The sequence below is a fragment of the Chlorocebus sabaeus genome, chromosome X (genome assembly GCF_047675955.1).
Source record: "Chlorocebus sabaeus isolate Y175 chromosome X, mChlSab1.0.hap1, whole genome shotgun sequence".
Classification (NCBI taxonomy): domain Eukaryota; kingdom Metazoa; phylum Chordata; class Mammalia; order Primates; family Cercopithecidae; genus Chlorocebus; species Chlorocebus sabaeus.
In genome coordinates, this window is record NC_132933.1 from 107,738,212 (window position 1) to 107,750,515 (window position 12,304).

General features: G+C 36.5%; 1 protein-coding gene across 17 annotated transcripts in view; it reads right to left on the reverse strand.

Annotated features, from left to right (window-relative positions):
• The window catches only part of KDM6A (lysine demethylase 6A), a 234,358-nt gene that overhangs the window by 40,852 nt on the left and 181,202 nt on the right, over positions 1 to 12,304 (reverse strand). For 5 of the 17 annotated variants that reach the window (XM_007991464.3, XM_007991462.3, XM_073013777.1 and 2 more), the window contains 5 exons: positions 11,781 to 11,936; positions 11,127 to 11,222; positions 9,785 to 9,886; positions 8,729 to 9,124; positions 2,263 to 3,041 (listed from right to left, as the gene is read on the reverse strand). In XM_007991464.3, coding sequence (XP_007989655.1) covers positions 2,263 to 3,041; positions 8,729 to 9,124; positions 9,785 to 9,886; positions 11,127 to 11,222; positions 11,781 to 11,936 — 1,529 coding nt within the window. The remainder of the gene's footprint in view (positions 1 to 2,262; positions 3,042 to 8,728; positions 9,125 to 9,784; positions 9,887 to 11,126; positions 11,223 to 11,780; positions 11,937 to 12,304) is intronic. The other 12 variants (XM_007991468.3, XM_007991465.3, XM_073013778.1 and 9 more) reach the window with 3 other exon arrangements.

The window sequence follows — 12,304 nt, forward strand, 5'->3', positions numbered from 1 at the left end:
GAGCAGCAGTACCTAGGAAACAGGACAGAGGCCCCAGCAGATGAGTGAGGAGCAGGTAGAAGACAGTCAAACTGGCAGTGAATCAAGGCACTGTGTCTAAGGAGAGCCAAGTTTAGCATTTAATCTGAACACTCCCTATTTTGTGTAGGCCCAGAGTTGAAGTGAATGATAGCGTAACTTCTAAAAAACACTAATATAAAAATCTATAATATAAAAATTTCTAAAGAAACAAATTTTAGGAACTCAAGAACCTCACTACATGCTTTAGAATAATTTCATTTAGAGATCATCCAATGCACTTTTAAGTTACTGACATTAAAAAATCGTGTAACACAGTTAAGATTAATTACAGTAATCACCATGTTGTAGGTCACTAAGGAAAATGCTGCCAACAATGTGTACCCAATAAAGAAAAAAATATATATAAAAAAGGATGTAATTTCTGCTCTAGTCTATGTCAGAATAACAGCTAAATAGTTAAAATTTGACAGGAAATAATGAAATAGAAACTAACAGAAATAGAAACTAATGGAAAATAAAACACAGACCAGCCGGACGTGGTGGCTCACATCTGTAATCCCAGCACTCTGGGAGGCAGAGGCAGGTAGAACACCTGAGGTCAGGAGTTCGAGACCAGCCTGACCAACATAAAGAAACCCCGTCTCTACTAAAAAATACAAAATTAGCCGGGAGTCGTGGTGCACGCCTATAATCCGACCCAGCTACTCAGGAGGTTGAGGCCAGAGAATCGTTTGAACCTGGGAGGCAGAGGGTGCGGTAAGTGGAAATCGTGCCACTGCACCTCCAGCCTGGGCAACAAGAGCGAAACTCTGTCTTAAAAAAAAAAAAAAAAGGGAAGAAAAGAAAACACAGACCAAAAGGTATTTTAAATGCTCGAACTCTTTAAAGAAAAATAACTATAGTGTAATTTACAGTAAAGTTCTAGTGTCACAATTAAAGTGATAAATTTAAATTAATTGAAATTTTTTCCCCATACTCCACTGCTCCTACCCTATATCCCTCCCAAGCAACAAACTTACATATAAATAATAAAATTCAATTTCACCTCAATCACTTGTCAGTGACAAACATTTAACGGTAGACCCAGGATACCTTCTAATAAAATAATCTGAACAACAGAAAAGATAATCACACTTTTAGATAACAATAAATAAGACATATAAGCACTAGCACCTGCAGGAAGAGGTTTATATGCCTATAAATAAGAATTGTTTTGAACTTTAAAATGTAAAAGCTATATTAAATGGTCAATGCAGCCAAACTAGAGCTAATGTTTATATTTTCTATTTATAGAATGGTTATTTTCTATATATCATGACAATCTAGAACCAAAAAAAAATCTTTTTAAAATCTACTATATGTCTGCTCAAACTTAAAATTTAATGTATCAGAAAATATTATAGAATTATTTCTTGTTTGTTCCAGGTATGTTAACTAAGTTTCATTCAAGATTTAGTCACTTATAGAGGACAAGAATTACAAGTAAATAAGAAAAATTATATATGTGCTATATACAATGAAAAAGCCAGTAAGAATCTATATGTCCTCCAAATATCAGATAAAGATGGTGCTGCCTGATCCTTTGATTCTTCTTTTGTGGGACAGAAGAGGTTCATTTTTTCGTAAATTTCTGAGGCCCTGCCCTTCCTAGACTAGCAGAATATGTCTGGCTCCTTCCAGAATGGCTGACGGTCTGTCGTGTCTCTCCATTGCCCATTGCCCCTGACCTCTTCCTTCCTCTTCTGCCTGTTTTATAACCTCTTCTAGATTCAAATAAAACAGTCCAGTTTTCTCAATTGTAAGCAAAGACTAGCCTTGATAACTGACGGGGTCCATTCCTAGCCTAACATTTAATAGGCTCTGATCAAAAAAAAAAAAAAAAAAAAAAAAAGGATTTTCCAGCCTTGCTGTATTTGGCCAAATAAGATTTAACCCATTCTCTTGTTTAAATCCCCAAAGTGAAGTCAATCACCTTGAAGCTGACAACCCTAGTAACCGGTAGAGGGCAGTAATAGCACAACCAGACACACCCACTCAAAATAAGCAATTTACAGGAATACTTCTTCCATCTGATTTGACCACAACATCTAAGCATAACAAAGCTTCTGTCAAACTCTTATTTCAGATGAATGACTACCCCATCTTTTGCTTACTTCCTATATCTTAAAAGATCCAAATTTCAGCATTCTGATCATGCTAGTAGTCAAACATTTTCACTTTGATGAACTTTCCCACACTAACCTGCATGCCTTCAGAACTTCTGCTGAGCTGGGGTATATGGACACAGACATTGATGGTATGATCTGTGGACTAGGTTTGTGGTTAACCAGAAGCAGATCTGTTTTCATGGGGCTCTGAGATTCTTCCATCCCTTCTCCATTAATTGTGTGTAGCCCACTGTGAGGGCTGTTAAGGCTGGTAACACTATTTGTGGTTGTCTGCTCAGTGGATTTTGGAGAAGGTGTTGCTGTGGAAATGGCTGAAGATGGTGAAGAGGCAACAGAGTTATCAGTCTTTGTATGAACAGCTGGGTGGATGTTATTGACTTTGTCACAGGTTCCAGTACCCACATTGTTATTGGCTTTTCCCATCAACAAGGCAGAGAGCTGAGGATTGTCTGAACTTAGTAAACCTGGTGACTTAGAATCTCCATGGCTAGGACTGCAAACAGCATCTGCCGTCATCTGATGGACATGATTAGGAAGTCCCTCGACACTGGCAGTGCTGTTAGGTGTCTCTCCAGCGTGCCTGCTTGTTTCAGGCACCGTCAATATGTTTCCTGAAGGCTTGCTCTCTTTGGTTAAGGTAATGCCTTGTTGTCCACCTGAGGTAGCAGTGTGAGAGGAGAGGTGATTGAGAGCAGCCCCCTGTGTTACTGAATTGCTAGGCAGGGTGGGATGTCCATTCTGATTCTGAATACCAGAGCCAGCTGCCTGGAGATGCTGGGAAGGCCCAGTGGAAGAGAGAGGTCGTTCACCATTAGGACCTGCCGAATGTGAACTCTGACCTTTGTGAAGCCCCTAAAAAGAAAGAAAAATAGTTTAAATCTAATATTAAGCAAACTGAGAATGTACAGAATTTAAAACATTAAAGAGAAAAGCCACTAAAAATAAATATCTAACTATATAAGGTAATTTGACCCAAATCCTGAAGTTATCAAAAAGTATCTTAACTTAGCTAGTCAGTATTTAACATCTTCAGAGGAATTTTCCTTCCTATCTAAAATGACTCCATTATTAGTGTAGAATAAACTACTTCAGATGAAGCATTACAAATTTTAAGTTCCAATATACATATTTTCATCTAAATCAGACATGGATAGACATATATCATTATTAATAACGAAAAGCCATGACCATGGATCAACATAAACCAATTCTCGCTGGTCTGTGATCTGTTAAAAGATTAATATAGAAAGTGAGTTCATGAAGCCTTTAAAATTATCATTAAAAATATAATCTTCTGTAATTCAAATTCTACTGTTAAAGTAGCTATCCTCAAAATTAAGGGAGAACTATTAAATCTATGAAAATATTTCAAAAAATACCTAAAGTTTCCCCATCTATCCAACCACACATATTTAGAAGACTAGATAGGCTTGGTGCAGTGGCTTATGTCTGTAATCCCAGCACTTTGGAAGGCCAAGGCAGGAGGATCGCTTGAGGCCAGGAGTTCAAGACCAGGCTGGGCAACACAATGAGACTCCGTCTCCACAAAAGAAAAACAAAAAGAAAAAGAAAAAGAAAAAGAGGAGAGAGGAGAGAGGAGAAAGAGAGGGGAGAGAGGGGAGAGAGGGGAAGGAAAGTAGGCAGACAAACTAGGTATGTTGACAAGTGTGCCTGTAGTCCAGCTACACATGAGGCCAAGGTGGGAGGATCTCTTGAGCCCAGGAGTTTGAGCCAGCAGTGAGCTAAGATGGTACCACTGCACTCCAGCCTGGGTGACAGAGCAGGACCTTGTCATTCTTTAATTCTTTTTAAAAAAGGGGTGAAAAAGATATTTTAAGTCTCCACTAATGACTTTGAGATAAACTTCATTTTTCATCATTAATTTTCATTTTCATTAATTTGAAAACTTAGAAAAATACACTGCTACTGTTAAAGCAATCTGAGGGGGCAGTATACCAACAGTTAACAGAAGTTTTAAGACTAGAGGAAGATCACTTAGGGCATTTAATAGAATGAAAATATGATAACTGGAACTAAGATGTATAATTTTTACCTGAAATTTGCCTCTGGTGTCACAGAGAAACCTCTTTAAGAAGAATATTTTCATTTCATTTTACTGACAACATGATTAAATAAGACAGCCAATTTTTCAGCAACACTGATTAAAGTAACATTGGAATCATAAAACAAGAGTTTACATTTGGAGTTGAGATTACTTCAGCAACAAGGTTAGAGAATTTTGTCAGTAATAAGCTATAAAGGAATAAAACTATAGCTGATGACAAGGTATTTATATACTAAAAGGTGCATTTAATCATACAGTTAAAATCAGCTAGCATGCTCCTAAAATCAGTTTCTGAAGCTGAAAATTGTAAACTAATGCTTTTACTCAATAGGCCTATCTACCAAAAAAAACTAGATATATTAAAAGTTAATACACATTGGCTGGGTGCAGTGGCTCACACCTGTAATCCCAGCACACCGGGAGGCCAAGGCGGGCAGATCACCTGAAGTCAGGAGTTCAAGACCAGCCTGGTCAAAATGGTGAAGCCCTGTCTCTACCAAAATACAAAAATCAGCCGGGCATGGTGGTGGGCTCCTGTAATCCCAGCTACTCAGGAGGCTGAGGCAGGAGAATCACTTGAACCTAGGAGGCGGAGATTGTAGTGAGCCAAGATCGCACCATTGCACTCCAGACTGGGCGACAGAGCCAGGCTCCATCTCAAAAAAAAAAAAAAAAAAGTTGATACACACCAATGAGTGTGTAAAGGAGTGCAATTAGTTGTAAATGATTTAATAAGTAACAAAGTTCAATCATAATAAAGGAAGGTTGAAATTTGTAAGTTACATGACAATTTCTCATAAAGTAAAAATACTGCACATTATAATCATATCAATATTTAAAATATTATCCAACAAAGTCTGGGTAGGTGAGTTAAAATTTCATCAAATGTAAAATATTTAATTCAGAGGCTAATTATTTAACAAATACACTGATTACACTATGCAGACATGTGACAAAGTAACTATTTTATTACATCTTCTCTATCTGCAAATCAAGGTATTTTAAGCTACAAATTCTTTAGAGTACTTGCTGAATAATCACCTACACTTAATATAATTTTACTTTCATATCTTAAATTATACCCTTGTTACCAAAAGCAATCTGAATAAACCCATTCCAAACTGTAATGTAAATTCCTCCCTTATCAAAAGCTAAAAGGTAGATATACCATATAGGTCTATCAATTGTCTAGTTTTCATTACAATTTCAAAAATTATTCAAATAGGTTTTTATAAGACAGTTATCAAAAAGGCCTCTTCATTTAGAGTCTATGATATCAATTCCATATATCAATAGCAGAGACCCCAGCTATAGTGATATGCAGAAACTTCATTTGGGAAACTTTTGACCTGGAATCAGTTCAACACCATTTTCTAGACAACTTTCTCAACCTCATTACTTAAATTGTAAAGTTTCTACAGATAATGGCTTTGAAGGGCGTGTGAAGCAAAGGCTGGGGCTCCCTGCTACTTAGTATGGTAACTTACAGAGGCCTCGTGGCCTGCCAACTGAGGAGTTTCTTTTTATTAGAATTACAAATTACGTTTTTAAAGAATATCACATTTCCAAAATAGGGTTAAGAGAGTATTTATTGAAAACTTCAGCAACTAAGTGAGCCAAAGAAGTAGATGTGAGAGAAAAGAAAATAGAACTATACTTTACAATTCTAACAAAGGCTTTCATTTATTAACTGCCAGTTATACCTTAGAACTATGATAGGCATTTTAACAAAAATTTCATGTTATCCTTTTAACAGCTGTTTAATGTTTAAAGACAATGAACCCCCAAAATCCCATCCTCTCACCTATTCTAACAATTCCCCTTTCTCCTTTGCCATTTTCTCCCTCTCTACTAAATCTTTCCCATTGACTTTTACTGTTATTCTCTCATTTTAAATTTAAAACAATAACAAGACAACAACTCCTAACCCCACTTTCCCTGTCAGCTATACCCGGTTGTTATTCTACCCTTTTATGTCACAGTATATGGAAAAAGAAGCCTTGGCACTGTGCAGTGTGTAGCCCAAACAACTATAAGCATGTGTGCTGGAACTGTCTATACTTCAGTTTTTCTCCGTCGATTTTATATTATCTTGAAGCAAACTACAATTAGGCTTTTGCACCCCAACAATCCACTGAAATTGCCCTTATCCAAAGGTCAGCATATCTTTTCTGTAAAGGATCAGATAGCAAACATTTTAGGCTTTGTGGGTCATCCAGTATCATACATTATCCTTTTTTTACAACCCTTCAAAAATATAAAAATCATTCTTAGCTCACGGGTTGTAAAAAAACACAGGTTGTGGGGTAAATTTTGCCTGTAACCTGTAGTTTCCTTACTCCAATAATGTCAGCAAATATCTCAGATGGTCAATTTTCAGTCCTCACTTTATATGACCTATAAGCATTATTTGATCATGTCCTCCTCCCTGAAAGACTTTCTTCTTCATTTGGCTTCCAGGGTATCACTTGCATTGTCTTTGATCTCCTACTACATCACAGGTCAATCTCTTCTATTCTTCTATGCTAGTTCTTCAATTTCCCAGCCTAACACACTGGAATGCCCTAAGGCTCAATCTTGAGTTCTTTTCTCAATCTATTCTCACTGATGGGTGATACCATCCAGTTTCATCCATCTTTCTAGTTTGTCAGGCCAGCTGGGACTCCTTTCTCACACATCACTCTGTATCAGCTAATCCTGTTGCTGTACCTTCCAAATATACCCAGAAGCTGACCACAATCTACTACTACCACTCTGGGAGCCATCATCAACTTTTAACCTGGATTACAGCTATAATCTCTAAATTGGTCACACCATTTCTATTTTTGCCTCTTTCAGTCTATCCACAGAGTACCAAAGAGGACCTAGTCAAAAACAAAGTTAGATCACATCACTCCTCTGGTCAAAATCCCCCCACAGTTTCCTGGATACTCAGAATAAAATCCAGTATCCTTACAAGGCTGATTATGATTTAGCCATCCTGTTTCCAGCTGGAGCACATTTCTCTCTCTTCTCACCCCTTGCCTGTCCTGTTCTGCCATGCTTGCCACCTTGATTCTCTTCAAATGTGTACATCACAATCCTATCTTAGGGTCCGTTGATCCATGCTGCTCCCTAAACCTGGAACAATCTTATCACAAATAGCTTCAAGGCTCACTCCTGTAACTCTCATCCAAATGTTATCTTTCAGAGAAGCCTTCCCTGTCCTTCTAACTGGAACTCTCCTACCACCAATCTCTAGTTCTGCTGTTCCCTTTCTGTTAGTGCTTTTTTCCATAGCACTAATCACAACCATCATCTAACATTATATATGTATTGCTTATTTGTTTATTGTTGATTTACCTACACCAAGTAAGACATCTCAGTATATTTTCTTTACCAGAGCCTTGAGTATGACATGAACCTAGTAGGTACTCAGTATTTCTCTAAGAATGAATAAAGTACTAATCACTTTAGATCAGGGTCCCACCAAGGATATTACTTCAAGAATAAACTTAAAAATCTTAGAGAAAGAACTTATTTCAGTTTTATCAATAATATAAGACTAACCAACAATCAGCCAAATATTTCCCTTTTTAAGTCAAATATTTCTCATAGATTAATAAAAGTACAAGCAATTTGGCTGTTATGTATTGAGAGCATTTTCTTAAAGCTTACTCTTTTGCCCTTCAGTTTCACCTCAGCAAGTACACGTATCATGGAAACAATCCAAAATATGGCAAATACTATGCACATAACATTCAGAAGTAAAAACTCAGAAATTAAATGTCTAACGAATATGCTAACGTTGAATAAAGTATGACCCATTTCCTTGACAAAAATAATGTTCACGCAATTCATTACTCTGTTTCAAAAACTTTAGTGGATCAACTTTGCCTTCAAGATAAATTTGGCCTCTCCTTCAGCCTCTTATTTCACCCTCCCCTCTTCATAACCTATCTTCTAGGCACACTTCACCAGCCCTCTCCTCCCCTAAACTCTAGTTTCTGGAAGACTCTAACATCTTGGTTATGTGCTCTCCTAGGTACTCTGATAGAACTTTCCCACCAAAGTCACACTTCACAGTCATTATGGTAAATACTTCTTCACTGGTCTTTTTCTCCCACTAAAGCAAATACCTAACACCTAGTGTAGTGCCTGATCTTAAGTAGGCAATTTATGCAGAAATGAACTAAGTAATATTACATAAATGTGCTTATGATGCCACTGTAAATTAATGGTGCATTTTGGGTGATTTATATGATCTATTTTCTTCCTTTGTAAATTTGCTAGGTTATCTATGTCAGTAGAGACGGTACAAAGGGAACGAAGATATACTCATGTATGTACATAATGAATCACAATGTAGTAATAACATCATAGTGCCACAAAATTCTTATAAAACCAGTTCCCCAAACACTTCTTTCTTCTTCTCTCAAACCCCAGTAAAAACAATTATGTGAAAAGCCAACAAGGAAGCTAGTTCTCCTATTACCTGAGTGGAGTTAGATAGTTGGTTTTTCCACGGCTCCTCTGCGCTGCTGGTCAGGTTTGTGCGGTTATGAGGTAGAGTGAGTGCGTTTCGCTGCAGGTAAGGCACGTTTCCATTACTTCCACTTCCTGTTATATGATTATTGCCTATCAAAATAGTGTCTGTACTTCCCAGCGTTCTTGATGTGCTACAGGGAACATGGCCTGCAGAAAAGGGTCCATTGGCTAAAGGCTGCCCAGGGCAGGCAGGACGAACTCCAGGCTGAGAGACGCTAGGCACTCTGGTCAGAGCAAGCTGTGGCTGCTGGCCAGAGACTGAGTTTGTAGGCAGTGATGAGTCAGCTGTTGGCCCGTTAGGAATTCCAGTAGATCGTACCTGTGCAACTCCTGTTGGTCTCATCTGTCAAAAAACAAAGGAAAAGTAAATGCTGGTTGTGTAATCCATAGGGGAGAGAATCTATAGGGAACAGAATATGAAGATGTATAATTAGGGAACGTGTGATTTTACCCAAACGCTTAATTTCTCTAAGTTGAGAAACACATACTTTAAAAACAAGAAATTATATTTGTTCATTTTAAAATAAACTTCCTTGAAAAAGCAGAAATCTGTTTCAAAAAAAAAAAATCCCATTAGTAATGACAAAAGGAAGCAGCTGAAAATTATAGAAAACGACCCAGAACTTATAGGTCCTTCTCTCAATCACAAAAGTGGGGACATCTCAAAATTTCATTCTGTTACATCCATGCCAGATCCTGTAAACTAAATAAGCCCTAAAAACCTTGCCTCAGTACTAAATAATGTAAACAAATCCTTAGAATACGTGTGAAATATCATGTAAATAAATACAATACAAAGTATTGTGTTCAAAATTAAACTTACAGTTGTTTTTGTCTAAAAATCTCTGTCAATTACCAGTATTTTAAGATACAGAGATTACTAAATTCTGTCAAACACTAGTAGAAAGTAAAAGTGAACATAAACATGCTCTAAAATGACATTAGAGTCAATAAAAATACTCAAAATGCTAACAAATTTTAGGGAAAAATATGCTATACACACTTGGTGTTGTTGCATTAAGACAAACTGACTTTCCAGCTGTTCCAGCATCAGTTTCTGTGCTGGATTTAAATTATTTCTATTTGCGCGGAGCTGTTCCAAGTGCTAGAAGAAGAACAAAAAGAGAATATAGTCAAAGATATATTTAGGAAATAAGATCACTATTCTAAGCAACCTTTCCCTGAAATGACTAAACTCAGAACCACTATCTGGTCAAATATATTGTCTTCTGACCAACAGTCATACAAGACGAAGTCCTTTAATAAGCTTGAGAAATGTAAGAATGAACTAAGCATTCATCTGAACAAGATTTACTATGAGTTCTTTGTACTAGATGGGCATGAAATTTTACTCATCCATACAGTATTCTTAGGTATTCACACAGAAAGCTCTTGAAGCTTAAAAATATATTGACAAGTATGCTAAAAGCAGCGCTGTCTGGAATAAGCAAAGTCTGAAGACAATCTGAATGTCCAAAATTAGTGATCTGCTTAAATAAAGGTGTTACATCTATATAAAGAAATATGATGTAACCATAAAAGAACAAGGAAGCTCTTCACATATTGACATGGAAAAGTCTGTAAAATACATTGTTAACAATAAGAATCCTATCGTTTGTGTAAAAAAGGAGAAAAATAATAATACATGTGAGAAAGAGGGGGATGTATATTTGCTTGTATATAAATAACATACCTCTGGAATGACAGATAAGAAATTAGTAATACCAGCTGCATTTTGAGTGGGTAGGGGCCAAAGTTAGAAGAAAACTTTACCCTATATACCCTATATTTATATTTTATGCAGTATAAACCATGTCCTGTTTTTAAAAAAAATAAAGAGATTAAAAACAAGAATGAATGATCTCCATTATTCTGGTAAATGCAGGCTCATTTTACTTTTGTGCATATTAATTGAATGTACTGCCATTTAACTTATAAGAATTAATACTTAGGGCTGGCTGCAGTAGCTCACACCTGTAATCCCAGCATTTTGGGAGGCTGAGGTAGGTGGATTACTTGAGGTCAGGAGTTTAAGACCAGTCTGGCCAACATGGCGAAACCCAGTCTCTACTAAAAATACAAAAATTAGCTGGGTGTGATGTCGCGTGCCTGCAATCCCAGCTACTCTGGAGGCTGAGGCACAAGAATGACTTTAACACAGGACGCGGAGGTTGCAGTGAGCCGAATCGTGCCACTGTACTCCAGTCTGGGTAACAGAGCAAGACTCTATCTCAAAAAAAATAAAAATAAAAATAAAAATAAAAATAATACTTTAAGAACTTAAAGCTTGCTACCTCAATTCCTTTTTAATAGAAAAAACAATTTGTCAAAATCATCTTACATACCTGTAATTTCTGTGGTGTCAAACACCATGAATGAGCTTGTTGCTGTACTGGAGGATGTGACACAGCATGTCCACCACTCCAATTGTCAGAAGTATTCTGAGGAAAATCGATTTAAAAAAAAATTAAAGAATATTTGGTTAAATCTACAGTTAATAATAATGGTTAGAGGAGGCCAAATGACTATGAATTGGAATATTTACATGTTAAAAAGATGTTATAACATTAAATTCTTTAAAAAATAATTTTACATGCATATTACACTTAGAAATCATACATTTAAAAATTACTGACTCTTTAATAAGCCACCCAAAAAGGCCCACCCTCAAACTATGGCCCAAACAGCTAGCCTAAATACCACACTGTCCACTAGATCCAACATTAAATTTATTTCAATGTCAGTAAAAAGTGATGATGAAAAGTGTGCTGAGATCTTAACGGCAGGGAGATGAATAAAATGATTTGATGAATGCAAATTTATCCCTACTTTCTATATTTAATATGATACTAAGGGTTTGGGATGGAAAAACTCAAACCTTTCACTCTTTGATGTCCACAAATTTAAAATAAAGGACAAGAAATGTTCAAACTGCACAATTTCAGGGCAGCTGAAGCTTCTTTTTTGACTGGGATTTTCTATTTCTCTAAAACATATACCTTTGTTGGACTAGATGTTCTTTTCCTCTTGGCAGGACTGGACAGGTCATCTACTTGGCTAGAAGGAATCATGTGTAGTGGCAAGGATTGCTGTGAAATTGGTGTTTGACTGAGGCCTAATACAGGTTCAGTATTTGGATGATGAGGTTTACATGCCTAAGAATCACAGAAGGAAGACAAAAATAGGGTTCTATATATTCTTAATTCATTCCTTCAAATTATAAAACTTTACAAGCTGCATACTTTTCAAAGCTATGTGGACATCGCTGATTGCAATGATTGAAAATCAAAATTAAATGATTCATCAATGGAATAATGTGTACCTTCCTTTCAAAAACTTGCCTTAAAAATTAAATAAACCACTGTAGCATTATTTTAAGAAATCTCCTTCAAAATCATGAAAATGCACAAAGGTTCTAAGTTGGTACCCCAAAATCTCTTCCCATACTAGAGGGAATTTTATTTTGATCTAGATTCCCTTTGCAATTAAATCAAAAGGCTTTTCATTACTAAAAGCCTCCTGT